At 40.2% G+C, this 27,188-nt stretch overlaps 4 protein-coding genes across 5 annotated transcripts in view; 1 reads left to right on the plus strand and 3 right to left on the minus strand.

Moving 5' to 3' along the window:
* mapk14a (mitogen-activated protein kinase 14a) overlaps positions 1-1,123 on the minus strand; it is a 12,097-nt gene extending 10,974 nt beyond the window's left edge. Inside the window, exon 1 of one of the 2 annotated variants that reach the window (XM_035657268.1) lies at positions 696-1,123. In XM_035657268.1, coding sequence (XP_035513161.1) covers positions 696-814 — 119 coding nt within the window. In that variant the 5' untranslated portion in view covers positions 815-1,123. The remainder of the gene's footprint in view (positions 1-695) is intronic. The other variant, XM_035657267.1, reaches the window with a different exon arrangement.
* Positions 1,124-1,581: 458 nt separating this feature from the next.
* elapor1 (endosome-lysosome associated apoptosis and autophagy regulator 1) lies at positions 1,582-12,673 on the minus strand. The gene is made up of 22 exons (XM_035656002.1): positions 12,578-12,673; positions 10,898-11,018; positions 10,596-10,776; positions 10,325-10,472; positions 10,146-10,226; positions 9,961-10,066; positions 9,702-9,851; positions 9,352-9,440; positions 8,973-9,150; positions 8,150-8,278; positions 7,809-7,899; positions 7,589-7,694; positions 7,339-7,476; positions 6,448-6,711; positions 5,676-5,852; positions 5,444-5,594; positions 4,417-4,510; positions 4,119-4,220; positions 3,711-3,837; positions 3,101-3,279; positions 2,767-2,935; positions 1,582-2,681 (listed from the first exon to the last, which is right to left on the minus strand). Exons 1-22 carry the CDS (start codon positions 12,662-12,664, stop codon positions 2,595-2,597), a joined length of 2,955 nt encoding a protein of 984 aa, XP_035511895.1. The 5' UTR covers positions 12,665-12,673; the 3' UTR covers positions 1,582-2,594.
* Positions 12,674-13,629: 956 nt separating this feature from the next.
* On the plus strand, positions 13,630-15,722 carry cunh1orf194 (chromosome unknown C1orf194 homolog). The gene is made up of 5 exons (XM_035657253.1): positions 13,630-13,814; positions 14,902-15,015; positions 15,099-15,214; positions 15,314-15,423; positions 15,613-15,722. Exons 1-4 carry the CDS (start codon positions 13,737-13,739, stop codon positions 15,414-15,416), a joined length of 411 nt encoding a protein of 136 aa, XP_035513146.1. The 5' UTR covers positions 13,630-13,736; the 3' UTR covers positions 15,417-15,423; positions 15,613-15,722.
* Positions 15,723-15,801: 79 nt separating this feature from the next.
* On the minus strand, positions 15,802-27,095 carry smc5 (structural maintenance of chromosomes 5). The gene is made up of 24 exons (XM_035657483.1): positions 26,854-27,095; positions 25,023-25,164; positions 24,771-24,823; positions 24,358-24,520; positions 23,991-24,125; positions 23,645-23,785; positions 23,368-23,529; positions 22,886-22,957; positions 21,811-22,066; positions 21,554-21,708; positions 21,257-21,370; positions 20,995-21,089; positions 20,737-20,869; positions 20,432-20,605; positions 20,127-20,296; positions 19,843-19,966; positions 19,343-19,465; positions 19,117-19,242; positions 18,866-18,961; positions 18,017-18,121; positions 17,761-17,880; positions 17,353-17,532; positions 16,576-16,671; positions 15,802-16,357 (listed from the first exon to the last, which is right to left on the minus strand). Exons 1-24 carry the CDS (start codon positions 27,018-27,020, stop codon positions 16,223-16,225), a joined length of 3,237 nt encoding a protein of 1,078 aa, XP_035513376.1. The 5' UTR covers positions 27,021-27,095; the 3' UTR covers positions 15,802-16,222.
* Between the last annotated feature and the right edge of the window lie 93 nt (positions 27,096-27,188).

A 27,188-nucleotide genomic window follows, 5' to 3' on the forward strand; every position in this document is an offset into this window, starting at 1 on the left:
TATATATATATATATATGAATTTATTCAACTATTATGAGTGAAAATAACTCGCAGATCTTATCAACATTAGTAATCATTACTTTAAATTAAACATCTGCACGGAAGCAACAACAATAGATATTGTCACATGATCAATATGAAGGCAGTGAGTCAAAACCATATTTGTAATATTACACAGAACACATTGGCAACACCCCAACTATATGTGACAACCTCACTCTAACTTACTCGGATTACATCTCCTGTCGGTGGGACTTTACAGAGATAATGTAATGTAAATGACATTAAAGTAACATATGGAAACATGATCTGCAGCCACAGTGTGAGAGGAGTTGCTGCTGTATTAATCTGTGATTGTAACATACCAACCCATCAGATAAGGACACACACTTTTTCCAACAGTCCAGCTATTGTTTCCTGCAGTATGGGGGGGCTTGTATGAGGGAGTATATAACGTTATATACATGCAGTTAGACATATTAAATGACACAAGGAGACAATACAAGATACACAACAAGTCAACAGGTTTTCTTGCTGAAAGGGAACATCGTGGCTCCACCTTGCTAGCCAACAATTGGGGACGAGCTAACCTAACTTTAGCATCTGCAGCGCAGGCCTCGTCTAAATGAATGGAGGTTAAATTAACTGCTACACGTTCACAAAACTAACACGGGAAAAAAAACTGCAGATTCACCTCACGGTTCCGTAGGCGCCAGAGCCAACCGGGGACAGGGTTTGGTATCTTTCGGGGACTTCCCATATCGTCTTGTTGACGTCCTGTCGGTAAAACTTGGGTCTCTCTCTCTGCGACATTCCTGCAGAACCGACTGCCGACCACCGGACTTGACTTTCTGCTCTGAGGTGGGGACTCCGAGCCGTGCAAGCCTTGCCTTAAACTTTTTCCCAAGTTACGAGAAGAGAAGCTAAACGAACTATCTCCCGTCGCTAGAGAGTTTTAAATACTCTAAGGTCAACGGGGGGCTGCCTTTGTTGCGGAAATGTTGCAAAAGCCCCGTTAGCTTTAATGCACGTTTTCTAAATCTTCACGCTATTTGTTCCTCACTCCGCTCACTTTGAGCTCCCGAGATTACACCCTGCTTGCAACACGTCGCAAAGTCTCGCGAGAACTAAAACGGGATAGTGCAAGCAACGACAGAAACTGAAACCCGTGCTGCTTTCAGGTGCCACGGGGAAAAATTAGTTTCCTCCTTAACACAATAGTCACAATGCGGAGATATAAAAGGACGGTCAGTAGTGTAACGATTATTAAGATCCTTTACTTGATTATAAGTGTCTAAAAAAACAAGTAAAAGTACTCAATTAAAAGTTAAGTGTTGCTATTAAAAATATATACTTATGTAAAAGTACAAAAAGATTATCAACTAAATGTACTTGAAGTATCAAAAGTAAAAATATCCATAATGCAGCATTATTGGATGATTATTTAGGCAATAACCTTAAACAACACGGTAATACTATAGATGTTTTTATTTTTTAACAATGTTATATATTATTGGGTAGTTAATCAATAATACATCATATTTTATAATATATTTTGCATGTATAATCTTAATCTGCAAAGTAACTAGTGGCTTTCTTTAGCTGTCATATAAATGTCAAAACTAGTAAAAAGTACATTTAATTCTGAATTGTAGTGAAAAAGATACTTTACTGCTTCACCTCAAAAATAGCAGGAACTGGAAGTATGAAAGTGCAGTACTTGAACAAATGTCGATTTACCAAGATTTAAGATATTTGTTGTGGAAATATAATTTCATTCTTCCATGGAAAATCACAGAAAGGAGATACATTTTGGATTATTAATAACATTGCTGTTTGTATTTTTCTTAGTTAAACCAACTACAAATATACTTTTGACATTTTTTCAATCATAAGCACATTCAAATACATATAAACATATAAAGTAGTAACATAAAAGTATTATATAATATACATAACGTGAAGTCGTATAATTATTTTCAGCAGTATGGTCTGAGAGGCGGCATTAGAGGCGGCATTAGAGGTCATTCTTAATTCCTGCAGATGCACATTTTTTTATTGTAGAAAATGTCTTTACTCCAAAATAAAGCAAGGTTATATCATAAGCTTGGCTGGAGCAGAAAACATTAGCAAAAGCTACAGCAAATATAAATCACAAATTGGCAAATAACATGGTAAGATTGAAATAGATGTCTGGTCTAATAAAAAAAAACAGGATAGCCAAATAAAAAATAAAATAACAAAAGTAATATAGAAAATAATGAGATACACACTCACAGTCTAACACACCTACAACAATTGTAACTTTATCCACAGTATGGTTCTTACATCATTTTGAAATACACTGTTGGGCCTTGAAAATACAGAGTATCCCCAGTATGGAGACTTTGTATTGCACTATTAGATTTGGCAATCTAACATATGACAAATAATACTACATAAAATTGTCACGTACACTATTTAAAAAATCCTTCAGTAATCCAGTTTATGTTTTGTAATAATAAAAATTTAATTCAACAGCCCATCTGTGTTTTCTGTGACTCCGTCTGTTGGACCTACATTGATGTCAAACAGCTTCAGTTCGTCATCTGAGTTAAGCATCATCGGAGTCTTCCTCTTCTCTTTGCTGGTGTGAAGACGATGACTTAAGAGGAACCGAGTCAAATCCATCTGATGTCCTCTGAAAGCACATTGATGATAACACAAAGCATGAAAAGTTGCCTCATCTGTAGCTCAGTATGTGTGTGAATAGAGGGGTAACTGACCTCTCGTGAGAAGGATTTCATTTTCTTGGTGAAGAAGGATCTCTTGGTGAGGTACATGATGTCGTCCTCTGCATCCTCTCCCTCCATTATTGCACAGCTGTCTGCAGTGGGCAGCTCACACTCTTTATCCCCAGAGTTCATCATCAGCTTAGAGTACTTATACTGCAACCTGCAGACACAGAGGGTGACAGGAGTCGCATCTTGGTCACATAAATTACAGTTTTGTCTTTGGAGTTTTTATACGATTAGCTTAGATTTCAGCCTTAATCTTAAAGTATGATATATCAGTGCTTCAACAAAACACCAAAGGAAATGTGAAGCACAGCATTCTCACTTGCGTGTCTTCTTCCAGAAATAGCAGCTGATACTGATGAGCAGCACAGCAGCAATCGTTCCCGTGGAAACACCAAATTTTAGCCAGAAATCCAGAGTCACACAAGCACTGACTTTTTGTGCTGGTAGAGACTCTCCTCCGTAACACTGCAACGGCTGCTGCCACACATAGGTGGTTTTCTGAAACACAAACACACACACACACACAGATTGATCATCAGTTAAGTATTTGAATCCTGATGTTTTCAGTATTTTCCTGAACTGAATTGTTCAACATTTTGGGAAATGCACTTAGATGACACAGACTGGAAACAGGCAGAAACAGCTCGACTGGTTCTGGTTGCTGCTCCCAGCCAAGAAATAGTCCGTCACAAAAACCCCACAAAACTTTTGTGAATTGTAGTTTTTATACTTTTGTTTGTACGGATTACAAAAATAAGATGTAACTTGTTAATTAATGAGCTTTAGAGGTGTTGGTAAACTGTTTTCTTTGGCTATGACATATTTTTTGGAATCTCTCAGTATCTGTCTGGATGTGACCTGTGATGGATTTGTAGGGTTGAGAAGGTAAAATTATTTTTGTCAGTATGTCCATGGCTGTGCCGCACTACCTGTATTCCCTGGATGCAAGCGCTGACAATCTCTCTGTAGTGGTTTTTGGTGCAGAGTGGACATGCATGCTGGCTCTCCCACAGAAAGTGGAAAGTACAACCATCACATGTCCCCTCTGAACAGTTACTGTTGAGGAAAACAAGGAAAGAGAGATGATTACAAGCTTTATGTGGTAAAAACAACCATCACGGAGTCACTTTGTTCAGATTTACATAACTTGTAAGTGCTGCTGTAATATATCAGGGTGCGAACTACAGGGAGACAAGACAAGAGCTCCCCTAAATAGCCTCCCGAAAGCCCTGGTAGCCTATAGTTCGCACACTGAATACAGTATGTGTGTCACATCAAATGTTGTCTGGACCACTCTCATAATGTCAATAGCTGGGCTCAGTCACAGTGAAAGACACCTTGGCAGCGTGATGAGGTCTTTAGACGTCACTGTGGGGTTGCATCTAAGTCTGATGGCAGCTGACCTTCCTTGTTTACAAGCCTGAGTCGTCTCACTCGACCTGAAAACATCAAAAACATGACAAACATAAAGGTCTTAACTTCCACCATGTGATGTATTTTAAGACTTTGATTCTTAATTATATTCCATAATCAAACAAATGCCTTTCAGCATCAAATATTTACAATTTAAAATCTTCGAACTGAAAGCACCACCATTGATGAATGAAACAAAAAATATGAGAAATTGTGTTTTACTTGTAGTAGAATATGACATCTGGCAGGCCAGACGAAGAGGGAAACATCCATTTTGGAGAGGAGATGCTACTGAGGGTTGTGTCAGTGGTCACACCTTCAGAATAAAGGGACATATAACTTATTTATGACATTTATGATTTATGACACACAATGTAAACCAGTGGTTGCAACCTTTTTTGCTAGCAACCCTACAAAGCAATGTGTAATTGCATCACAGGCTGCATATGTTTGTGAGAGGTGTGAGCCATTTCTTAGACTGTTGTTTAAGTTTTAGAAGCTGAAGAGGTAAAACTACACTTATAAATATGAAACTATACAGTAATGAGACTAAGAGTCAGTAGCTACGTTAACGGCATCTAGAAATCTATCCAATAGTTGTTTATATTAGACCACAAATGGTAACCTCATGGTGGTGCAAGTGGAAAAGTCAAAGGAACACCAAAAATCATTAGCATTTGTAAAAACAAATTAAACATAATCTACCAGATTATTGTCTTATTTTGTACTCCAATAATAATCAAACATCCCATAGTTTCAGCTTGTGATGGTTTGTGGGGTTCCCAGACCCTTGACTGGGAGCCACTGTAACAATGAACAGAAATGTTTTGGAGCGTATAACTTTAAACTTTAAATTCTGTCACAATTTAGATTTCATTCTACAACCCAGCAGACTAAACAACACACCATGAACTAGTAACTGAAGCCAGTGGTCGATTTGACACACATTAATTGACAGCCACAGCACACGTTACATTCAGCCAGAAGCCGTCAAGGTCTGGAAGCCAGAATCTTTCGATCCAAAATTGCTGCTTTTTTGGAGCACTGACACACATTGACACTGAGAAATAGGAAATTGGCACACCCCGGTACAACACACCACCATGTGGGCTTACATAAAAGAACAGACAAGGGTGATTTATAGTTCATCCTACACCGTCAGCATGGGTTGGCCTTAATTAATATCACATTTATCTGCAAATGATCAAATGTGGTGTTGAAAAGATCTTAAACACATATCAGTCCGTACCAATGAGTGAGGCACCAATAAGGAAAGGCTGGGAGGACACCACGCTCTGACTCCTGATGTCAGAGGGAACCACAGTGGACTGACAGACGTAACCTTTGACTTCTCTCCCGCTCTCTGTTACGTTGTCCACACAGGTGGCCGGTACTCTGCCCTGTAAGAGACAGCAGGTTAAAATGCACATCAAACTAAATTTCAAACAAAAACCAAAGTCATCAGGATCACAGCTTCTCACCTCTCTCCCACACAGACCCAAATTAAAGCGATGGAAATATCTCAGGCCTTTGTTGGTGAAGCGGGGGCTGCTGTGGAAGCTGGTGACGTTGGCCAGAGGAGAGAAGTCATAGTGCAGCAGCGCTCCTCCTGTCGTCTGCACGTCCAACGCACAGTCACTGAGGCAAGCCGTGTGGGCCTAATATGGAGAGATACTTACATTTAAATATACACCATACATCAATAACCTCATGTAACAGCTGTGGGAGTTCCACATAAGACAACTGGTAAATGCCAATATTAGCTGCAATATACGCAGAGGCATGTAGACGTCTCATACTTTAGAGTGCGTCTTATCAGTGGAACTTAAGTTTGACCTTTTGTGTTTTTAGAGCTGTATGTTTTTATTTTGTTTGTACATTATAAAAGACGGCAAATAATAGGTAAATAACACCTGAGGCAGCATTAATTCTGGTAAATTAACTTAACAATTCATACTAATACATATGATATAGATACATTCAGGGCCATAGTCAGGGTTTTAGAAATGAGTCATGAGCTCAAATTCCCCAAAGCAACTTCCTTTTTTTTTGTAGAGCCAGCACATTTTTTTCACAATTTATTTAACTGTCTAATTATATTTTTCTATAAATGTGTATTCCACCAGTGATGGTTTTTAGTCTAGTGGTATAGTGTTTGTTGTATGTATACATTAAAGCCCCCAGAGTGACCTTGCATACATTCATGCACTGATAGACTTAGTCTGGGCTTTGTATTTGGAGTATTCCCATTACCTTGTTTCTCTCTGTGTTTGGTCCACACTGAACACAAGCAGCCTCTCCGACAGCATGATCGGCCTTGATGAAGGTGTTTGGGGGGCAGCTCTTACACACCCCCGTCCTATTGACCATGTAGTGCCCCGTTGGGCAAGGAACACAGGTGGAGCCGGCCTTTGCAGAGCTCAGGGCACAGCGGCGGCACTGAGAGGCCACACCTCCTATCACATTAGTGATGTGGATGGAGTAGATCTTTGCAACATCAGCACTGTACTTTCTCTCCTGAGGGAAGAGAAACACAAGGTACCAGCTGAGTTGCTCTACATGCAATGTACTGGTCTGTGCTGCAGAGGTCATTCTGATATTTTCAAAAAGGACACACGGCTCCAGACTGCCCTCTAGAGATCACTGCAATAACTGGGGACAAACTCACCGTCGTGCAAGAAAATCAGCAAAAGCAAACATGACACTAAAGACGTCCATCAAAACTAGTTCTAGTGATTATGTAAAACATTTACAGCCATTATTTATTAATAAATGTACAGTATTTGTGATGAATTTTGGTGCTTCATCTTCTTGCCCTCTTGCAAATCATCATGCATAATAAATCATTATAAAAACCTCTATAATGGCTAATGTGTCAGGCTTCCCCTTACATGTACCTGTCATTGAGTTAACTTTTAAAACAGAAGTTACAACATTACGTACAGAGAGAGATAAGGAAAAAGAAGAAAAGAGAAAAATGTTTATATGTTTATGTATAAAATAGACTGTATGTATAAGAATACAAACAAATAAAGAGCTATAGGATGAAGATAATTTAAAGGGGAACTTCGGCAGATTTTTAACCTAGTCTTGATCATAGTCATAGATCAGGAGTGACATTCAGGGTGTGTGATTGTCACTCACCACGTTAAAGTCCTCCGTTCGTTGAAATGTCCAGGTGAAGCTGGTGGTGCTGTTCCTCTGGATCAGGTAGGAGTACGACTGTTTCCTGTTGCTGCCTTTCCACTCCTCCACCACATCATTATTCCACTGATTATAACCCTGCAGACAAAACACACATTTATACTTTGTATATAGTCATACTGATGTCACGCTTTACTTCTTTATATGCATGCATCCCGAAGCATGTTTGTGAGAATAAATGTTCCCTCACCGCCAGGAAGTAAAATTTGCAGTCAGCTGTACACATGGTCTCAAAGACAAAGGTGATGCGAGATAGTTCACTTCTTTCACTGTCTGTGGCAATGGACTGAGGCAGCCTGTGGACAGTGACATTTCATTCAGGTTTTTTCAACTGGGATACAGTGTATATACATATATATATATAGGCTTTTTATGTGTTATCCCTTTAAGAGACATATTTGACATTTTACCTGTATCCAGGGACACTGAGAGTCAGCATCAGGTAGTCTGAGTCCTGATCCCCGGGGGTTGTGTAGACATACTCTCCAGCCACCTCCCATGCTGTCATTACACATAAAAAAACAGCTCACACAATGATATCCTTCTAGCAATGCAGACAATAATTCAGACGGTCCCATTTGTTTGTTATTTTATGAGAGATACATCCTGTATTTCATTCTCTATCTCTCTTGGTCCTCGTCTTTCATTTTTCTTTTCTGGATAATTACTTTTTGGGTGTTCAATTGTGCTTTCTGTGCTATCCCTCAACCACTGGCTGCTTTGGCACCTCTGGTACCCTTATGTGTCTCACCCGTGCTGTGTTCGGAGTCGCTGAACTCTCGATGGAAGATTGAGCTCTTCATGTTGTTCGGCATTGTGTTCCACCATTTGTACTCGAAATCCACCACCGGTTCCGTCCCAACAGGGCACTTGGTACAGGCTAAGAGTGAAAAGTATGTTATTATGTGAGCACATACAAAACAGAAATGTGGTGGCACGACCATTTGGGTTTACATTAAAGAGAAATAGGACTGGAGCTGATTCATTTGCAGCCTTCAATAGTGCAAACAGACCGTTTTTACTCTTAACATCAGTGTCTTAAATGTATTCAAAATTGCAATTTCTCCGAGAAAGCTTATTCAGCTGCACATTCATTACAACATTAAGTTTGAATATTACAATAGGAAATTACAGCCTTTATGAACACAAAAATCTATTTAAAATCAGTTTGTGACTTCAAGTGATTCCTTCATAATTGTTTCAGTACTATGTGTTTTCTGTCATTTGTGTCTGGACTTTATATACTTTTTTACATATATCAGGAAGTATAATCAATTTAGGTGACTTTTACAGTGACACCACTAGAATTTCTAGAGTATTTGAAACATTTCAACAGCTTATTAGTTGAGATTCAACAACCATTTTCTGATATTACATCACTGAACAACAACATCAATGAACTATCTATAGGCAAGATATTCAAAGAAAATGAGCTTTTATTAAAAACATCTTAATTGATATTTAGTCACAAATGATGAGCGTCTTTGGTAAGTATACATGTATACAGTACAAAATAATCCCCTCAGTCTGACATGTGTGTAAGACAGCGTATAAGGAGTTTAGTGATTCAACACCTGTTCCATTTGAGTAGAAACCTTCATCGCAGGGTTCACAGGTAGAAGAGTTGGTGACAAAGAAACCCGGGTTACATGGAGGACAGGTTTGCTTCTCCCCTGATGCGGGCAGCTTCACAGCTCCCTCAACAGTCTCACTGCAGATCTTAGGCTCGTTCCACTTGTACATGAGCTGAGTCTGAGACACACACAGCAAGCCAGACATGAATACATGAAAGAAGCCGCCGGTGTATCCGTGACACACACAATCAGCCCAGACAATTTATATTTAAAGAAACCCGATAGTTACAGCAGATGGTTGCTAGCCAGATAAATTTCTCTGTGTTCACCTCTACTGAACCTGCAGCATCCACACACGTCATATAATTTCCTACATTACCTTTCCCTCAGAGTCACAGGGAGTGTGGGTGTAGAAGTAGTCACTGTTTGTACATGCAGGTCTCGGTTTGCAGCTCCCTGAACCAGCCTCTGGAAAAATACAAAAACCAGGCCAGGGGAAACAGCGGGCGTGGATGAGAAAAAACACACAGCTCACATTTAGATCCAGTGATAAGACTAACCTCACACACTCAAGCAGTAAATGCAGTATTTGCATGCAGACTTATGTGTGTGGAAACATGCAAATACGTAATGGTTGTAAGTTTAGACATATTGGCAAGAATTATGTCAAGTTAATCAGTCAGTGATATGAGTCTTTGTGGACGGGATTAGAAATGCAAACGTGCATACCTGCATATTTGTCTTCTTCACACTGATGGCAAACAGTGGCACCTTTGTTGGAGTAGGTCTGAGCAGGACAGGGGGTACAGCGGGCAGATCCTGGTTTTGCACTGTGGGTGCCGGGTTTACAATGGAAACACTCTGATGTGTAGGCTACCCCTGAAAGAAAACCATCAATCAGCTTGTAATTATTAACAAGAAAAAGGAGTTGAGGGGTGAACAAATGTTTAAAACGGCTGTCTACAAAGAACTACAGGCGATGCTCTACCTGAGATGGCAATGTTTCTCAACATAACAGGTTTGACAGCACTGCCCTGCAGACTATACGCAGTGGTTCTCCAGTACAGCACGTTGTTGCCGCTGCTCAGCTCAACCTGCACAGGGTGAATGTGAAAAATTGAGAGCTTTTCTAATATGAATTCTCCAGTAAATGGAGATGATGAAGCTACAAACCCTGTACTGGCTCCAGTTGCTCTCAGAGATCTTCATCCACCGGTTCTCAGAGTCTGTAGACTGACACTGGTCATTCTGAACCTAAAAGAGAGGGGGGAAACAAGCTAGAGGTTACCCAACATCCCGCATAAAAACTGCAATTTTTGTCAACACCAAAGAGTAATTTTAAAAACACTTACAAAGAACTCAAAGTAAATGCTGCTGTCGGGGTAGAAATATTCAAAGGACACAGTTCCAGGTTTCTTCAGGCTCACAGCATAGGACAGCGTTGCAGTGCACTCGTCTGTGTTTGAGGCTACATAATCACCCCTTGGTGTCCATGTTGAGCTGGAGAAACATCAGCAGCAGAAACAGTTTGATGAGACTAAAAAACAGTGAGAGCTCTGATTGATAACACAACAACAAAGCAAAATGCTTTTAAAATAAAGAAAAAGCGAGGCATGTACTAACTTGGAGCAGTCTGTGTGGACGTCCCTGCCGTTTGTGTTCATTCCATGGGTGACAAAACCAGACGGCAGGCTGTCCCACTCATCAAAGGCCACGCCGGTGCCCAGAGAGTACGTGCCTGCAGCACACTTCTGGCACTGCTGCGACTGCATGTTGAGGTACTCCCCCTCACTACAGGAGAAGGCTACAAGAGGAGGATAAAATGAGGATAAAAATGTGGTAACAATTTATCATTTACACATTAAAGCTGTGATACAGAGGGTGTGCAGAACACGTAAAATGAGATGTAAGAGTAGGACACTTACTGCACTGAGTGCCTTTCACTGGATCTGGGAGGCCTGTGCATGTGTCAGCTTTGTTGGGAACCGCCACTCTCCATCGTGATCCGAGTACGTCACACTCTGTGTACTCAAAGTGATAATCTGACTGCAGGGACCAAACACAGGTGTGAGTTTCACACAGCAAGATAAGAAAACACCATATGCATCAAATACATTTTATTGATACATTAATACGCAAGTCAGCATGTGTTTGAGGAGAAACTGGGGTTTTATTAAAAAGAGGTTACCAGATTGTTTTATACCTCTGGAATGTGTTTTACAAAACCAGGCAAACCTCCTTTCCAAATAAAAGTTAAGGCTAATATTTGCCCAGGAAGCCGTCTCAACTGTTGTTTTAATCTCACTCAGCAAGGATGTGCTGCGGTTTCTCTTTAGGGTTTATTTACTTAGCCAAGGGGTATAAATGCTGATTCGTCCAATCCTTCTGTAAACATTTAATTTTAGTGTTGTCGCAGGAGTTTGGAGACAGCGGGAGCTCAGGTGCAAAGCTTTTGCTGTACTTGTTTGTCGGGCTTTGACACCTTTTGGAGATACTTAAGTAGGTGACTGACAAACACCATCCTACCCTTATTAATGTAATTTGGGTTGTGACATAAAGGTTATCTTGTTGATCTGACATCCTCTGAAACATGTCATGAATACTGAGCAGTGTAATCTTGGTCAGCACCTAGCTGTAATATTTGAAGGAAAGTCATTCAGGACACTAATCCAAGCCCACACACGGCCTTGTGGGATTTATAGTTAACAGAAACAACGCAGCAGCACTCCTCCGGGTCTGTGTTTTTCATTAAGAGCTGCTACATTAGCTGTGGCTGGGATATCAGATGAACACGGGTCTGGGTGGGAGAATCTGATGTGAAAATGCATCAAGGTGGAGATGTTCTGTAGCTTAATCGCCTCCTTTAAACAAACATGAGGAAACCAAGGCAACGGGACATAATGACCTGCTGGACACCGTGGCAGTGCACTGGCATGGAAACAAACTCTTCGGATTAAAGTAGCTTCTCCCCCAAAATCATCCTCATCTATGAGCCTGATACACTCCAGATAAAACAGCATACTAACACAACTTCTCCCTCACACCTCTGATAAAAAAAAGAAATGTTTGGAGTATTATCAGACGGTACTGTTGTTATGCAAACCAGATATAGAAGGGCGAGGAAAGAGCAGACGGTGTAACATATGGAAACTCTAGTAAAATAAGTGTGTGATAACCACAACACCGAAGCGAGCAGGCGTATGTGTAGTAAGCCAGTGTTATTGGATTGTACCTCCTCAAACGTTACATTATAAAATGTACACTTCTTTTTATGTGGGTTTAATTTTTATGACTAAAGAGGCAATCCTCCAATAATACAACATTAAAGCATAGCAGGTAACAGGTCTCCTTGCATTATCAGACATATGTGTAACTGAGTGAAGCTGTTTAAGGGGCTTTATGTCAGCTATCTGTCAAAATGTCTGGCCCCTAAGGGCAACAAATTGCTTATTTTGCTAGATTTAATATAATTATCATCAATACGTAATTTACACATTAAATTGTCATAATAAGAATAAGTTACACCTATGAGTTGACAAGTCATTTTAGCTTTGGGTGGCTTGTTATTCATAACAAGGCTAATTAAATAATATGAGTCCCCTCACCTCTTTGCACATGGGCAAATCCGCAGAGGTTTGTGCGAGAAGCAGCCACAGTAAAAGGTGGCTCAGGTGTGTCGGGCCTCCCTGCATCGTCGCCTCCTGTCAGTGCTCAAGTGATGGAGACAGAGGAGCAGAGGGCTGGCCTGCGCCCTCAGGTGCTGCTGGGGGCGGGGCTTCACTCTGAACGGTGGACAAACACTGGGAGGGGATTGGCTGAGTCCCCTCTGACTCATCGTTTAATGGTGACTGTTAAAACACCGCAGGTTGACATGTATTTCACCTGCCTTCTGCTAGTATTATTATTGGGACATTTACCGTAGAAGTGAGCCCTTTATTGCTATGTTCAAGTACAAAACATTACATTATTATTATTGCATTATGTCTTTTTTAGCAACTGATGCTAAGTAGTGTGTTTAAAAAGTAGCATTTATTTCAAGGCAGCAAGTGATTTTTGTTTTTACTATCAAATTCAAATCGGCCCATGATGTGTGGGGACCAGAGTTATTATAGTTTTGTACAGCCTATTTTATTTTAATTTTATTTTTTTTATTCAGTTTAGTTTTACTTTCCAGAGTGGGTTTGGTCGTTCAGTTTATTTTTTACTGTTTAATTAGTTCCAGTATTAGTTTCTCTTATTATAATATGGAGGGCGTGTTTGCAAAGATAAGAGAAGTTCATTGAGTACAAACACTCAGTCATGTAGTAGACCTCCCAGTGTCAATAAACATATGCACCAGTGCCTCCTCAGGCTCGTCTTGTTCACAAATTTGACCAAATTGACCAAAGACTAAAACCAAAGGCATTTCCTGTATTTTTTTTTTTTTTTTATCTTTATTTTTGTGTTTTGTTTTGTACACAATTATGATTCAGTTAGTTTTAGATTTTTCTAAAGTCTGGTTTTTATTTCAGTCAACTCAAATGTTTGTTCAAACCTAGTTTTCGTTTTCAGTCTAGTTTTAGTTAACTAAGTTATAACAACCTTGATGGGACAAGAAACTTTCGACAACAGTCGTTTTCTTTTGAAAGGTTTAACCGGAAGTTTGTGGTTGCTAAGTTACCAGGTTGTAAACACTCTAGCACAGTTCTTCTTTAGCTAAGTTAATTTATATTATACGAGCTAACAGCGGACTTCAGTCTGTCGAGCTTCGTGTTGTCATTAAATATGTCTGGTCGGGATCCTTTCCCCTTCCCAAAACTTGAAAACGGCTTCACTCTCAGCGGCTTCAGGCCGCAGCAGCAGGTGGGTGTTTCTGTGGAGAATAACTTAACTTACTGTCTGTCTGCTATTCTTGTAGAGATTTAATTCAAAATACACATTGATCCAGACCTGGCTCCAGACCTGGGCCCAGTCCTCTGCCATTATGAATGAACATATTACTATATTCTGTTGTTAAATGACCATATTAACCTGCCTATGAGCCCCCTGCTGAAACATTACATGGCCCAGGGTTAAAGTCCAGTGTGTGAGAATTAGGGGATCTACTGGCAGAAACTACATCTTCTTCACAGGTTTGTTTTCATTAGTGTATAATCAGCAGAAAATAAGAATTGCGTTTTTGTTGCCTCAGATTGAACCTTTCTATCTGCAGAGGGAGCGGGTCCTCTTCTACGGAGGCTGCCATGTTAAAGCGCCCTGTTTTTACAGTAGCCCATAATGGACAAACCATTAGTTTGTGGCACCAACCATAGTTGCTCCTACATAAGTTACTTGGAACAGGAGGTGGTGTTTTCTTTCCAGGATGGCGAAGGAAATAAAACAGCCCTGTCCTGTGCAGCTAATAAATACATCAGAATTTTTCACATAGCAAACTATAAAGATTAAAGAGTACATTTAATCAAACTGTAAATGTGTATGTAAGTATACCGCAACCCAACAGACACTTTAATCTCTTTAATTCTAATTGTGTACAAAACATTTGCATTTTAAAGTGTATTTGTTGACTATAAGTTTTACCTAAAGCAACCTTGTGTGACATTTTTGAGCTCTGTCATTGTTGACTTATTGTTATTATAATACTTTTTATATATACTTTTTATAATTAATCCAATGTTGGATCTAACAAAATTAACATAGATGGTGAAGTCATCAAATACAAATCATTTACTGTGGAGTATTATTGTGCTGCTACATTTGTAGGATTTCATTCGAAAGCATATCGACGTTTAATATTGAAGCTCATCAGTCCAGCTATTAGAACGACCCTGAGCAATTAGTGTCACTCATTGTGTGATTTACATTTGTGCCGATTCCTTTGTGGCATCATTTTGATCTAAAAGATATTTCTTTATTAATTTGGCATTATTTTCTGTCCTTGCCCATTGTGCAGAGAAGATATGATACACCAACTCACATCGCCCAAACAAAGGAACCGTGGAGTCGCCTTCATGATACAGCCACTGTGGCCAGCACCCGGAGGAGTGTTATGCATTATGAGTGTCAGGTGAGCTTTTCATGGTTTAAAAAAAAAAATATATATATTCTGAGGCAAACACATTCTCACTCCAGCTCTTTTCTCAACTTCAGTCTCCAAACGACAGCCTCGACTTCCAGCTAAAGTCTGTCTACGATCACCACAGGGACTTCTTCTGGACAAAGAACGAGATTTTATATCAGAAGGAGACTGTCTCTGAGGACCAACGGTGGGTGTTTCTGATGTTAAGTATGTGGCCTGATAGTGGCACTTCAGGAGTCTAAATATTTAACTGTGTTCATTTATAATTTCTTATGTTCATTTACAGGAAACAGGAAAACTCAAAGAAGGACCTGCTGGAAAAGGAACAAGAGAAAGACATCAGAGTTTGGGTCGATCCACAGAAGTGCTCCATTTACAGCATCAAGTGAGGTTCAGGTGAAGTTCAGTTATGTTATGATATCTAGCCAATGCTGCAGATGTCTTGTGGAAACACTAACATTAAACTAACATTAACAAGACTGGTGTAAACCAACCTAAACCCAATGAGTCTAGGGAGTACCTGGCTTTGTCTGGAGCAAGGTGTGTCCCAAATACCAAAACAATGGCTTTTCTTTTGCTCCACAGGCATTTTCAAACAAAGGCTACACCGGGGATAATGATGGTAGCTTCCAGTCCTTCTCCTGTATCTCTTAACAGCGACCATCATCAGAGCGCTGTAAATAAATGGGTTCTATCAGTGCACTTTTCTACTTGTGTGGGATTTTTTTTAAGCCATTGAAACTGAATACTGAAAGGTGATTCATGGAAAGCAAACAGTGAAAAATACTTTATTCTTAGAATGTCAAAAATGCAAATCGAAGCACAATGACATACGTAACAGAAGTGAATATTCTAAATAAATTCAATATATTCATTTAGAACAGAAACAGAATATTTTATTCAAAAATGTGCAAATGAGCAAACAAATATGCTCAATGCATATTTCTATTTTCTGTAAACCTGTTTTATAATGTTCTCTTTGAAACAAAGAACTTCAACAAATGAAAAAATATAATATGAAAGACTCTTCTACAGAACAAAGTTAAAATCCTCTTTCTAAGGTTCATCTTTCTGAAACAGATCAGCTAAAACCGGAATTCTTTACAATCGATGATAAATTCTTTACAATAAACAACATTCGTCAGTTTATTTGGACAATAATTAAATAGAGGCCGGACGGGTTGCACTGATGGATTTACGCCCTGGCTTTTCTTTGGAGACACCGTCTGATGAAAGCCTTCTCATCCCATTGGTTGGGAGGAAGCATGTGGGCACCGTTATGGACACAAAGGACAGTCATCTCCTCAGCATACTGAAGATTCTGCAGGAGCTGAAGACAAACATAGCAGAGGCAGACTTGATTATTTACACATCCAGCAGTTACAGGCTAACGTTGGCATTTATTTGGAGCCGTGTAAGTGCTCCACAATGTTCACCAGCTAGTCCAGGGACCTCAAACTTACACAGAAGGTGTAAAAATACACACAACACTCAATGAGTTCAATATCTTTTTACCATCTGAACTCATTAGAAGGTACAAGCACTTACTTTAGGTGTTATGAAGAAGTACTGGGATGTTGTCTCTTTGCAGGCCGTGCGGACCACAATGTCAAAGACTCTTCTCTCGTTGACAGGATCCATTCCCTACACAAAAGAGACAAACAGTCTCAGTCACTGTGAAGTGAAGCCAACAAAATGTCTCTCAAACCTGCGTTATTTCTAACAGCCAACAGGGGCAACCTCTCTACTACTTCTCACTTCATTCATTAGCTCAGTAAACAGTTTGCTAATGAGTTTATTGTCTCAATCACTAGTCTTCTTCCACGATGCATGATGTTCATATTGTAAATGATGGTCCCAATTAGAGTAAAATAGACAATAAAGCAGGGCATGCTTTAGGGCGTAGATGCGTTGTGATTCACAAGACTAATCACAAACCAATGGTGGATGTCACAGTACGTCACAGCCACATAAGCGTGCTTCTTTTGCACCTCTTCAAATTTCAAACTGATCTTTTTCTAGTATCTAGTCCTACTTTGGCACCGTCCTTAAATATGTATTTCTAAGCAAAACAACAACATACAAACCCAAGTTTTAGTCCTCAAGTTTTTTTCATATACTTAGACTATTAACACATAATTGGTCATCAATTGTATCCTGTCTAAACTGAACATAATGCACTGACCTGACCACTTAGACGGACGTAGTTTTAATAAATCAATATTAAAGTAGCTTAAGTTGAAGAGCAGTTCTGTTTTTATGTTCATATTATCACATATCAAGAGCTGTTTTGACTGTGAGGGTTTGAGTGTGTGTGAGCACTACCTGGTTGATCTCGTCTACCACTCTGAAGGGGCAGCGGTTGAGCTCCTGTAGGGCCATGAGGTAGAGCATTGTGGAGACGCTGCGCTCTCCTCCACTCTGATGGTAGGGCGTCAGCTCGTGGAGCTGCGTGCTGCTGTGAAACTTCACCCGAATTCGGATCCCATATTTGTCATACTCCTCCTATAATGACAGACAGCAGACATTTAATGAGTAAGTGATATTTCTTTATAGCTTGAACAAAAAAAAAAATGACCACCTCTATTAGAGCTTGACAGGATTTAATAAAACCTTGTAAAAAAAAAACATGTGCGTGAATAATTCAATATGAGCAATCCTCATATGCAACCAGTGAAATCCCCCTTCAACCCTGAGATATCATTCAGGTTTGTGACTCCTGTGAGGATTTACCTCATTCTCTGAGTGCAGATCAACTTCTCCCGCACACTGCATGGAGCGGAAGAAATCACTGAACTTGCCATTAATCTGTTCCACCAGCTGCTTCAGCGGGTTCAGCCAGCGCTCCTTCGCCTGAGAGACACACACACACATCATTACACACATGTATACACGGGATGGCCATGCTGTCAAATATGAAATCACAGACTGAAAGGAATTTCTTTACAAATCAATCCCAGAAGAATCACTGCAGTGACAGATCACGTACCTCCGATATGTTCTGTCGGTAGGCGTTCAGGGCGTTGCTCCTATCTTCCAGCTCTTTCTCCAAATGCTTGATCTCCTGCTCTCTCCTGTTGTACTCGTCAACAACCTTCAAAGCAGAGAGAATTAACATGAGAAATAGTTACACTGTGAGGGTTCATGCTACAATGAGCCTGTTTACACCTGGAGTGACCACTTGTGATCGGATCTCACTTCCCTGCTATAATAACTTAATGGCTAACATTTCCCGAATTTACGAGGAAGTCCAAATAATTAACAATATGTCGCGGACAACGTCTCAAAGTTCCTCCACACTCAATATTTCCCAAAATTGTGAGATTTTTTAAGGGATATTGCAGTTACTAGTTCAAAGGTATAGTTCAAACAGACAGTGTGTAAACATCTGCTGCTTATCTCTGCAGGTAAGAGCCCAATCACACAATTTGCATTACAGTGAACTGAAAAGGCAGCGTGTTGTGTACTTACAGGATAAGTTAAGTAGGTGGCCGTTCTATGTGGCCCAGGTCACATTAGCGTTTACACTACAAAAGACCAACCCAGCAAGAGGTTTGTGATGGGATCACCCAGGACGCATTCTAATACGAGGTGTAAACAGGCTAGATGTGTTCAGACTCACAATGAGGGCAGCCATTGTCTCTATGTAGAAATCCTAAAAAGGCTATTCTAGTGAGGTCTGATGGATCTGAGTTAAAGAAGATAGGCTCAAAATGTATCTAATCTCTGAGGATATTCTGGTTTCTGAGAATAAAGCTCTGTAGAAGATTATATAGACAAAAACAAACAATGAAGTAAAAAAAAAAAAATCCCTCAGCTGATTCTTGTGTGCTCTTACATTTTCACTGAGGCCGGTGAAGCACTCAGCTCTGGACCGCTCCTCATTCAGCATGGCATCAATCTCGTCCAGCGTGTCGGGCAGGTTGCTGAAAGCCTGCATTGACGAAAAACCAAGAACCATGAACATTTCATAAACTGAAATGAACAATATTCATGTTCAAAAGGCCTCGACAGCAGCTACTGGACCACATGACGAGTATAGTATTCCATAGAGAGACTGACAGAAGAGACGATATAATAAACACTAACATTACGAAGGTCTTCAGGCAATGACTCATCAGGTTGCATTCTGCAGATTGTCTTTGCTCTCTTCAACAGGCCTTTGCACTGTTCTGTCAGCTGGACCTTCCTCTGATCCAGACGGCCGCATTTTTGCTGCAGGAGCACAGGGACAGTTAGCATACACCACTGATACGTAACGAGGAGTTATAGGAGTTATCTATAGAGTAGATAAAGGTGTTTGTGAAACACGTACATCAGTGGTCTTGAGTTCAGAGGCACCTTCTCTACAATCATTCTCTAGCTTGGTCTTCTCAGCCGTCAACCCCACAGTCTCCAAAGCCAGGTACACCTTCTCCATAGTCAGCTTGGCTCTCAGCTACAGACGATGGAGATACACAGATAATGGAGTCAGACAGTTGAGACACAAAATAGACTAAGATTACGAGGGCAGGTTTTCACTTTTACAGTAAGACTTGAAAAACACAATATCCATAAAATCTATGATCACAATATAACAAAGAGTCTCTCTCACGTTTTAGTTAGTTAAACGATTTCCTATGCAAAAAAGACAGACATATCATGGAAACACAAACGACAGGTACAGTCCTAATGTGTAAGTACAGTTATTAATAGAAAAAAGTCAAAGAAACAACAGGACACTGGACAAATCTAAACATCATCTTATCACAGCTATCAAATGCCAAGCAGTCATACACAGGTGCTTCGTTCTAAGTGTCTGTAATTTATCCATACCTTCATCTGAGCAATGAACGCTGTGACTATGGTCACCTTCTGGGAATTGACAGCTGCAATTTTCTCTTTAGTCTCCTCTTCAATCTTCTGCAGGTCAATAACATTCTGCTCCATCTGCCTGAGACTAAACAGTTTTTAAAAAAAAAAAACAGTTAGACCAGTTTCAATATATTTCCATGAACCAAACTAATACATCTCTGCAGAGACAATTTATGAATGAAGTCATATGTCAACATATAACAAGATACAGATGAAAACAGTTTTACCCTGTAGGATAGACCTACCTGTCCTGTTTGGTGCTGATTTTCTGCTCCAGTTGTCTCTTTTTGCCCTTCAGTTCAGAAAGCTGCTTCTTCTCAGCCAACAATTCATTGTCACGGCGATCCAGTGCGGTGGCTTCCTTCTGCAGGGCCTTCATCCGTTCATCAATGTCTCGTAGCTTTGACTCACAGGTCTGGTCACAGTGAGGGTTAGCAGTTAAACTCTTGCCTTAGTTAAACTCTTAAAACAATTCAACTCTGAAGTCTCAAGATATTGTACATTTATAGGAGTACCAGATACTTAAAGAAAAGGGTGTGGGCTGTTTCACCTTCATCTGCTGCTCCAGCTGCCGTTTCTCTTCAGCATCCACAGTGATGGTGAGGTACTGGGAAGGGTGCACTGCAGAGTTACTGGTGCTAATTTTGTTAGAGTAAAATGACCTCTTCAATGTGTACCTCTCCTCTGTTGTGTAGAACACCCTGAGGTAGGGCTCCTCTATCACCTGTCAGAAAGAAAAATGGACACAAACATTGCAGTGAGCAGAAAGATCTTTATAGTCAGACCTGAACAATTTCTCTTGATATCCAAACTATTTGACCAAAGAGGCAGAAATGACATCTACACCCAGCTTACCGTTCTTATCATGGATTTAGTTTGTTCACTGCCCACAGGGACGTCGTGCACCCTGTACTGGTGACAGAGGTAACTCATCACCTCCTCAGGGGCATCAAACATCTCACGTAGGTAAGTGAAGAACCCGAAACGCCTACAGATAAAAATAAGATAGTGACAGACCCAATTACACAAATAAATAGTTAAAGACAAATAAATCGGGTTCATGTTGATTTTATAAGGTCATTATACCGCAAGCAAAATGAATTGTTTTCTCACCTCAGTGACTCTATATTTCTGGATGGCGGCCGCTTGGAACATGACTCCTCAGGAGCTGAAATGGAGTTCACCTTCAGGTTCATCTTGTCACGGACCTGAGGGTGAGGGTAGATCAAAGTACATTTCTTATTTGGGAGGGTAAATACTGGATCTTCTACACAAAGCTTGCATTTGTGTGATGTAAAGCTTAACTACAATTTGCACTCTGAAGGATTTCAACCTCCACCCAGAGTCAACATGACATAATCTGCAGCCCCCTCACCTCGGTCATGAACCTCTCCATGTCGTCTTTCCTCTGGAAGACAAACGCCCGCAGATCGTGGAACGAGATGTGGTTTTCCACATACTTAGCAAAGCGATGATCTTTCACATTGATCTGAGGAATGATGAAATGATTGTCATATGCAGCTGATTCAAGTAGCATCACAATCCCAAAAAGCTTCAGAAAAATAACTATATTTTAAAAGAATCAAATCAAGGAAATAAATCCAACTGTTATTAGTGCTAAATGGAGTGGGGTTAAAGTAAAGTGTCATCCACGTGGTTGACTGGGACTCACCACCAGCATCATGGGCTCATGGACATTTCCACTAAAGAGTTGTCTGTTCTGTCGGAGCCACATGAGGGCAGTGTGTGTGTCCCTGTGGCGTCCTCGCAACTTCTCCTCTTTGGCGTTCATCATGTTGTTCATGTCATTGAGCTTTTTCTCCAACACTGGCAATTTAAATGAAGAAACATAACAGTGAACGGTCTATTACGTGTTTAATAATTAGGTCTTTGTTGAGGACAGTGTATAGTTTGTAGGGAAACTCTTACTTCTGGACTCGGCATAGATGTTGTCCTTCTCCCTGCGTAGGTCGGACTTCTCTCCCTCAATCTTGGCTCTCTCTACCTGGATGCGCCTCAGCTCCACATTGACTTCATTGATCCGTGGTGTCACATCTGGTTGGTCACCAACTTTAGCAAGTTCTGCCTTCAAGTCCTCAATAGTCCGTCTAGTGTTGCTGATTCGCTTCTGGTGGTCTTCCTCTTCCATCTGCTTCAGTCTCTGTGTTTGTTTAATATCTTCAATCTGTAGATAAGAGCAGGGAGTGTTATCATTCATCATGAAGAAATTGAACAGGAAAATTCAGCAATATAAACTATATGAAGTAAGATTGCATCATGATTATAAAGAACACTAAAGCACACAACACTGTGAATGAAAAATACACAAAGAGGACAAATAGATAGACAGATAGAGGTGCCTTTAGTGTTCAGTGGCATGTTTATTCTATGCTTCACATTGCTACAAAATGGATTAGATGTTGACATTTAATGCTCAGTACCCTCACAATATGCCCGTTATCTAAAAAAAAAAATAGGATTTTTCAGACCAACACTGATTTCAGAGGGGAAAATTCACTGATTACTAAGATGGTGGCCGATATAGTGAATGTTTGAGCTTGAATAACATCTTTTTTTTATGTGGATTATGAACAGATTTTGCTATGTTAACCTACTCAGAAGGCTGCTTTCTTGAACAAATAACTTCATTAAAGAATATTCAAATTAAATATTCTTTAACATGTTAAATAATTTAACATATATATTGTCAACCAATTCCAGTTGACATTGGTGGTTCTCCTCTTTTACTCTCTTACAGTTTTGCAGATTGCAGTGCCCTCTGCTGGATAAACTTTGACACCAATATATTACAACAAGCATTTTATACAAGAAAAAGACACATTGGTGCATATCAGATTTCTGCAGGATTTTTCTCTAAGTCTACCAGAGGGTTTGTTATATAGACATAGGTAACAAATCATAACAGAGATTGCGTATTATCAGCTTTGAGTGCTTTGGATTTCTTCCTTCCTCTATCTGTATAAAAGGAAAAGTGCAGTCTCACCTCTTTGTGTTTTCGATCCAACTGATCTTGTTTCTGTTTACACTTCAGAGAGGCTTCTTTGATGGCGACAGTCTGGAAAAACAAGCTCATCGTTAACATCCTAATATAGTATCACAAACAGTACAATACATTGTATTGCTCAAAACCCCACATTTTTATCGTCTTTCAAAAGGTTTATAATTAATTTTAATTACTCCTGCTTCACATTCAGTGAAGATATATTTAAGAAATAAACCCACAGTATAATTCCAACAATGCAAAGTAGTGTGCCACTCAACGAGCTCCTGAGGGCAGCATAATGCTCTGATTCATTTATAATGTATTTACAATGTGAAGTCCTTATGTATTATGCTCAACAGGCTATCCATAAAACCATTCAAGTGCACTTATTCTGGATACCTGATTCAGAGCTGTCACTGAGATCTAATGGCTAGACCTCTTAAGTACATAAATTCAGAGTGTAATAACATTTGTTTTTTTACCTTCGCCTTTATTTGTGCCTCAGTGGGCTTCAGCTGGTTGTCAATCAGCTGGATCTTCCTAAGCATGGGCGCCTGGGCCTGCTTCAGGGCAGAGAGCTGCTTTTTAGCCTCGTCTCGCTCCTTCTTCACGCCCTCAAGCTCTGTACGGGTGGTCTCGTACTCCTAGTACCCGAGGAAAAGAGACAGAGATATCGGTCAGAAGAATTCACTTTTAGATTGCATGCTGTGTTTATTTGTCTGTCCCTCCCAGACACAGTGTTTCATTTCGACCACTCACCACCCATGGTTTCTTCTTCTCAAGCAACTCAATCACGTCCAGATGCCTCTTCTTTTCATAGTAACGGTTCACATCATGTTTGTTCCTCTCATTCCTCTGCTTGGCCTTCTCCAGGAAGCTGGCCTTCTCTTTCACGACGTTCTAAGGGAAACAAACCACATACACACACACAGCACTAAAAAACCTGGAAGAGCCATAGGTCTGCAATACTGCCTTCACACTGGCGTGGTAAAAAGTTAAATAATCGATAGTGCAACTGTCAGATTTTCACGCCTAATGGAGACACTCAGCATAACCAAACTGTCACAAGGCGCTGTAAACTGTATGTCCATATAAGACTGTTTACCTCCAGTTCTCGTTCTCTGTTGCGGAAGTTTTTGAGCTCACAGTGGTACTCATACATCTCTGGTGGTCCCACCGACTTCTCAGTTGCCTCCAATAACTCAATTTTGGACATCTTGGCAAACTCACCCACCTTTTCCTGTAGAGACAAACCAACCACATCAACAAGAAAGAGGAAATCAGCAAGGACGTGTTACTGGAGGTTGGAAGATTTAAGACAAATTAGAATAACGCCTGCCAAGTTTACTGCACTGCACAGTGCAAATATCCTAAAATGTGACAGCTGTAATTAAAAACCAAACCCCCATAGAAAATGTCAGCAGCTATTACTCTAATTCACCGCAGCCTTGTATACAGAGACACAAACATACCTGAGGCAGAAACTGGCAGAGGTTGCTGACTTGGATACGCAAAGCCTTGACCTCCTCTTCTACTGTTTTCTGGTTGCAGTGTCTTCCATTCAACATCCACAGCGACTGGTTGTTTTCCACGTGGATCTCTCTGTTAATCACTAAATTACCACCACTCTTGTACCTGGAATAACGGCAGAGTTTTAATCTACACTTAGATACAGCTAGAAACAATCAGATACACTTTCTGGTAAAACAGAAGAAACATTTAAGGTTGAACTGTCTGTATGAGTTATGTTAACAAGATTAATATTTCATGATTTCTAAATGAATTCATCAGGAATGTTGGAATAAATGCAACTCAAGTATTTCACCTGTCTTATAGCGGACTATTAGTAAAGTAACCATGTGTGTCCAAGCTGTCTTACACTTACAGTTCAATCTCAATGAATCCTTTATGACATCCACGTTTGACATAGAGCCCAACCTACAAGAAGAAAACAACAAAACCTTTTAATAATCGGCATCAGAATTGTAATTAATTCATTTGTAGAAAAATGTCAATACCAGCATATCATCTACCATCAGCTGAAAACCTACATGCATTTTAGTTTACTCACTGGTCTTTTGGAAAGAAATCAAGGCCTGAACAAGTTCAGAGTACATCTACCAGTTATCGTGTTTACCTTGTCGCCTCTGCCCAGGATAGCAGTCTTGCCAGCCAGACCCAGACAGATGGCACACACAATGCTAGACTTTCCAGTTCCATTGGCTCCAACAATCATGTTCAGATTAGGTCCAGGATACACCACAGAGTAGTCGTAGGTCCTGCCAGAACAAAAAGGGGTATATTTAAGGTTTTCCTTCAGTGTCTTATAGCAGAGGTGGCCTGACATAAAGGCTACCTTGACTGAAACAATAAAAAATATATTCTTTTATGATTTAAAACATTCATCTTCAGATAGCAGTGCCATTTCATACAGAAAACACCATGTGAGGCTGTTTTCTACTGACTAAATTTGTAGGTGGGGTGCTAAACCACTCGGTTTACCACTTCTGCTTAACAATATTGTGGGAAAAATGCTGCAATTGTCTTACTTTCTAGACACATTTGGTTCTCTAGTTAGACCACATTGCCAAGACCATCTTACTGAGACTTTTACTAAACACAATCCTGTTACAATGACAATTGCCTGTTTAGGCCCTACTGGAAGGTAGTCAGTCCTTTAAACTTTAGGACCCCGTTCATCTGGTTGTACAAGTTCATCGTTTTTTTACAACCCAAACCAATCGAGCTGAAGACTTTTTATAGCCAATCCTAACCTCCCAACTTTATGGTACTTTTGGAGGCTGTAGTTTGCCGTGGTGCTGCTAAAGTGTATTAAACTAATAGTTAGCCTAGCTAAGTCTACCTAGTTAGTAACTACAGCCTCCAAAATGACCCTAAAGTTGAAACATCTCTCTGAAACAATCTCAACAAAAACTGAACATTGTAAAATTCATGAAGGGAGAACTGTAGCATGGTTATTGCACCAGACTGTGGCACCGTATGGTTGTCACAAGTATTGATACTGTATTACCATGTGTTTAAAATGATACAATCTCTCATTAACTATACATTCAATAGTATCGGAAGTACCAAAACTTTATACATTTAAAAAAAAAAAACAGATCTACAGTCTCCTTTCAGCCCAAGGTTGCACAGATAAGACAACAGAAAACTCAGCACAGTCAGTACCAGCACAGAAGCTAGGCAATGCAATGCAAAAAAAAAAGAATATCAGCTTTGTTTAGTATTTTTTTGAATATTTCCTCTGCTTTACTTTGTCGTGAGACAGCCCAGGACAGGAAACTGAAGCTTTATATCGCTCTCTCTCTCCATCAGGCTCCTTTAAAAAAAGCTGTAATTGTACCTCACAGAACAAAGTAGTACTGCTGCATCTATTGTTTGTGACACTGTGAGACTTTGGTATTCAAACACGTTTCATTTATCATTTACTTATACTGGGGAAACCACTGCACTGTTGACAACTGAAGCAACATCAGAGAAAGAAAAAGTGTCTTTCACATAAAGAATGTGTACAAAGTAGGGGAAACATTTAAGATAATAATAATAATGTTAATTACTATTAACGTTATTATAAATGTGTATGTGTTCAGTGACCTATATTCTGTACCTTCTGTTCTCTTTTCTCACGATCTTAAGATGAAATATCTGATTCGGACTTGACTTTGTGACCTACAGTGTGAATACATCAGTTTAACGTGCAGCACTGACACTTCCCTGCGTTCAGCCGGTTTCTAACACTTAACTCGGTGGGTCAGTTACAGTTCGGTCATGTTTATTATGGGCCACAGCATCCTGTTACAATGCCAGACGGGGCGAATATGTTAGCATGCTTGCAAGATAACCCGTCTAGCTCCAATCAGGCTCTACTCATCCTCGTCCAGGCGGTTAGGTTTCGCTTTGTTTGCGCCGCTCTGTTGTTGACTGACAGCTGAGCAGCAGTAACTTACAGGAAGTTTTTCATGGTGAGGCGAAGTATGGAGCCCTCCACAAAACGACCCACTTCTCCGGTTCCGTCCGGCTGACGACCCGTTAACATGGTCGCTACGCTGCTACTGGTAGTCTGTGAGCTGGAGTTGGCATGACTGGTTCGCCGTTTCTTGCCGGACTCAGCCATGGAGGATAGGAAGGAAACCGGGAACTACAGCATGAACTACAGGCACGTTCGTTCTCCCTCGCGCGCTTCGCCGAGTCGTTGCCGCACGCTGATTGGACGACGGGAGTCACGTGTGTACACAAACTGCCGCAATCGGCAACGTTCGGTATCTTTTTTTTTTTTTTTTTT

Source organism: Morone saxatilis, unplaced genomic scaffold (genome assembly GCF_004916995.1).
Source record: "Morone saxatilis isolate NCDOM2014 unplaced genomic scaffold, NCSU_SB_2.0 Contig15, whole genome shotgun sequence".
Taxonomy (NCBI): Eukaryota; Metazoa; Chordata; class Actinopteri; family Moronidae; genus Morone; species Morone saxatilis.

What these genes read in the sequence shown, in the direction of transcription:
- elapor1 (XM_035656002.1), bottom strand. Translation starts at nt 12,664, where the DNA reads ATGCAGGGAGGCCCGACACACCTGAGCCACCTTTTACTGTGGCTGCTT. An exon ending in GCATTTACTTTGAGTTCTTT is followed by an intron (nt 10,227 to 10,324) that starts GTAAGTGTTTTT and finishes CCTCTCTTTTAG; the next exon opens with GTTCAGAATGACCAGTGTCA. An exon ending in TGGGTCTGTGTGGGAGAGAG is followed by an intron (nt 5,595 to 5,675) that starts GTGAGAAGCTGT and finishes TGTCTCTTACAG; the next exon opens with GGCAGAGTACCGGCCACCTG.
- cunh1orf194 (XM_035657253.1), top strand. Translation starts at nt 13,737, where the DNA reads ATGTCTGGTCGGGATCCTTTCCCCTTCCCAAAACTTGAAAACGGCTTC. An exon ending in GCTTCAGGCCGCAGCAGCAG is followed by an intron (nt 13,815 to 14,901) that starts GTGGGTGTTTCT and finishes CCCATTGTGCAG; the next exon opens with AGAAGATATGATACACCAAC. An exon ending in TTATGCATTATGAGTGTCAG is followed by an intron (nt 15,016 to 15,098) that starts GTGAGCTTTTCA and finishes TCTCAACTTCAG; the next exon opens with TCTCCAAACGACAGCCTCGA.
- smc5 (XM_035657483.1), bottom strand. Translation starts at nt 27,020, where the DNA reads ATGGCTGAGTCCGGCAAGAAACGGCGAACCAGTCATGCCAACTCCAGC. An exon ending in GGATTCATTGAGATTGAACT is followed by an intron (nt 24,521 to 24,770) that starts GTAAGTGTAAGA and finishes CCGTTATTCCAG; the next exon opens with GTACAAGAGTGGTGGTAATT. An exon ending in ACTTCTTCATAACACCTAAA is followed by an intron (nt 16,358 to 16,575) that starts GTAAGTGCTTGT and finishes GTTTGTCTTCAG; the next exon opens with CTCCTGCAGAATCTTCAGTA.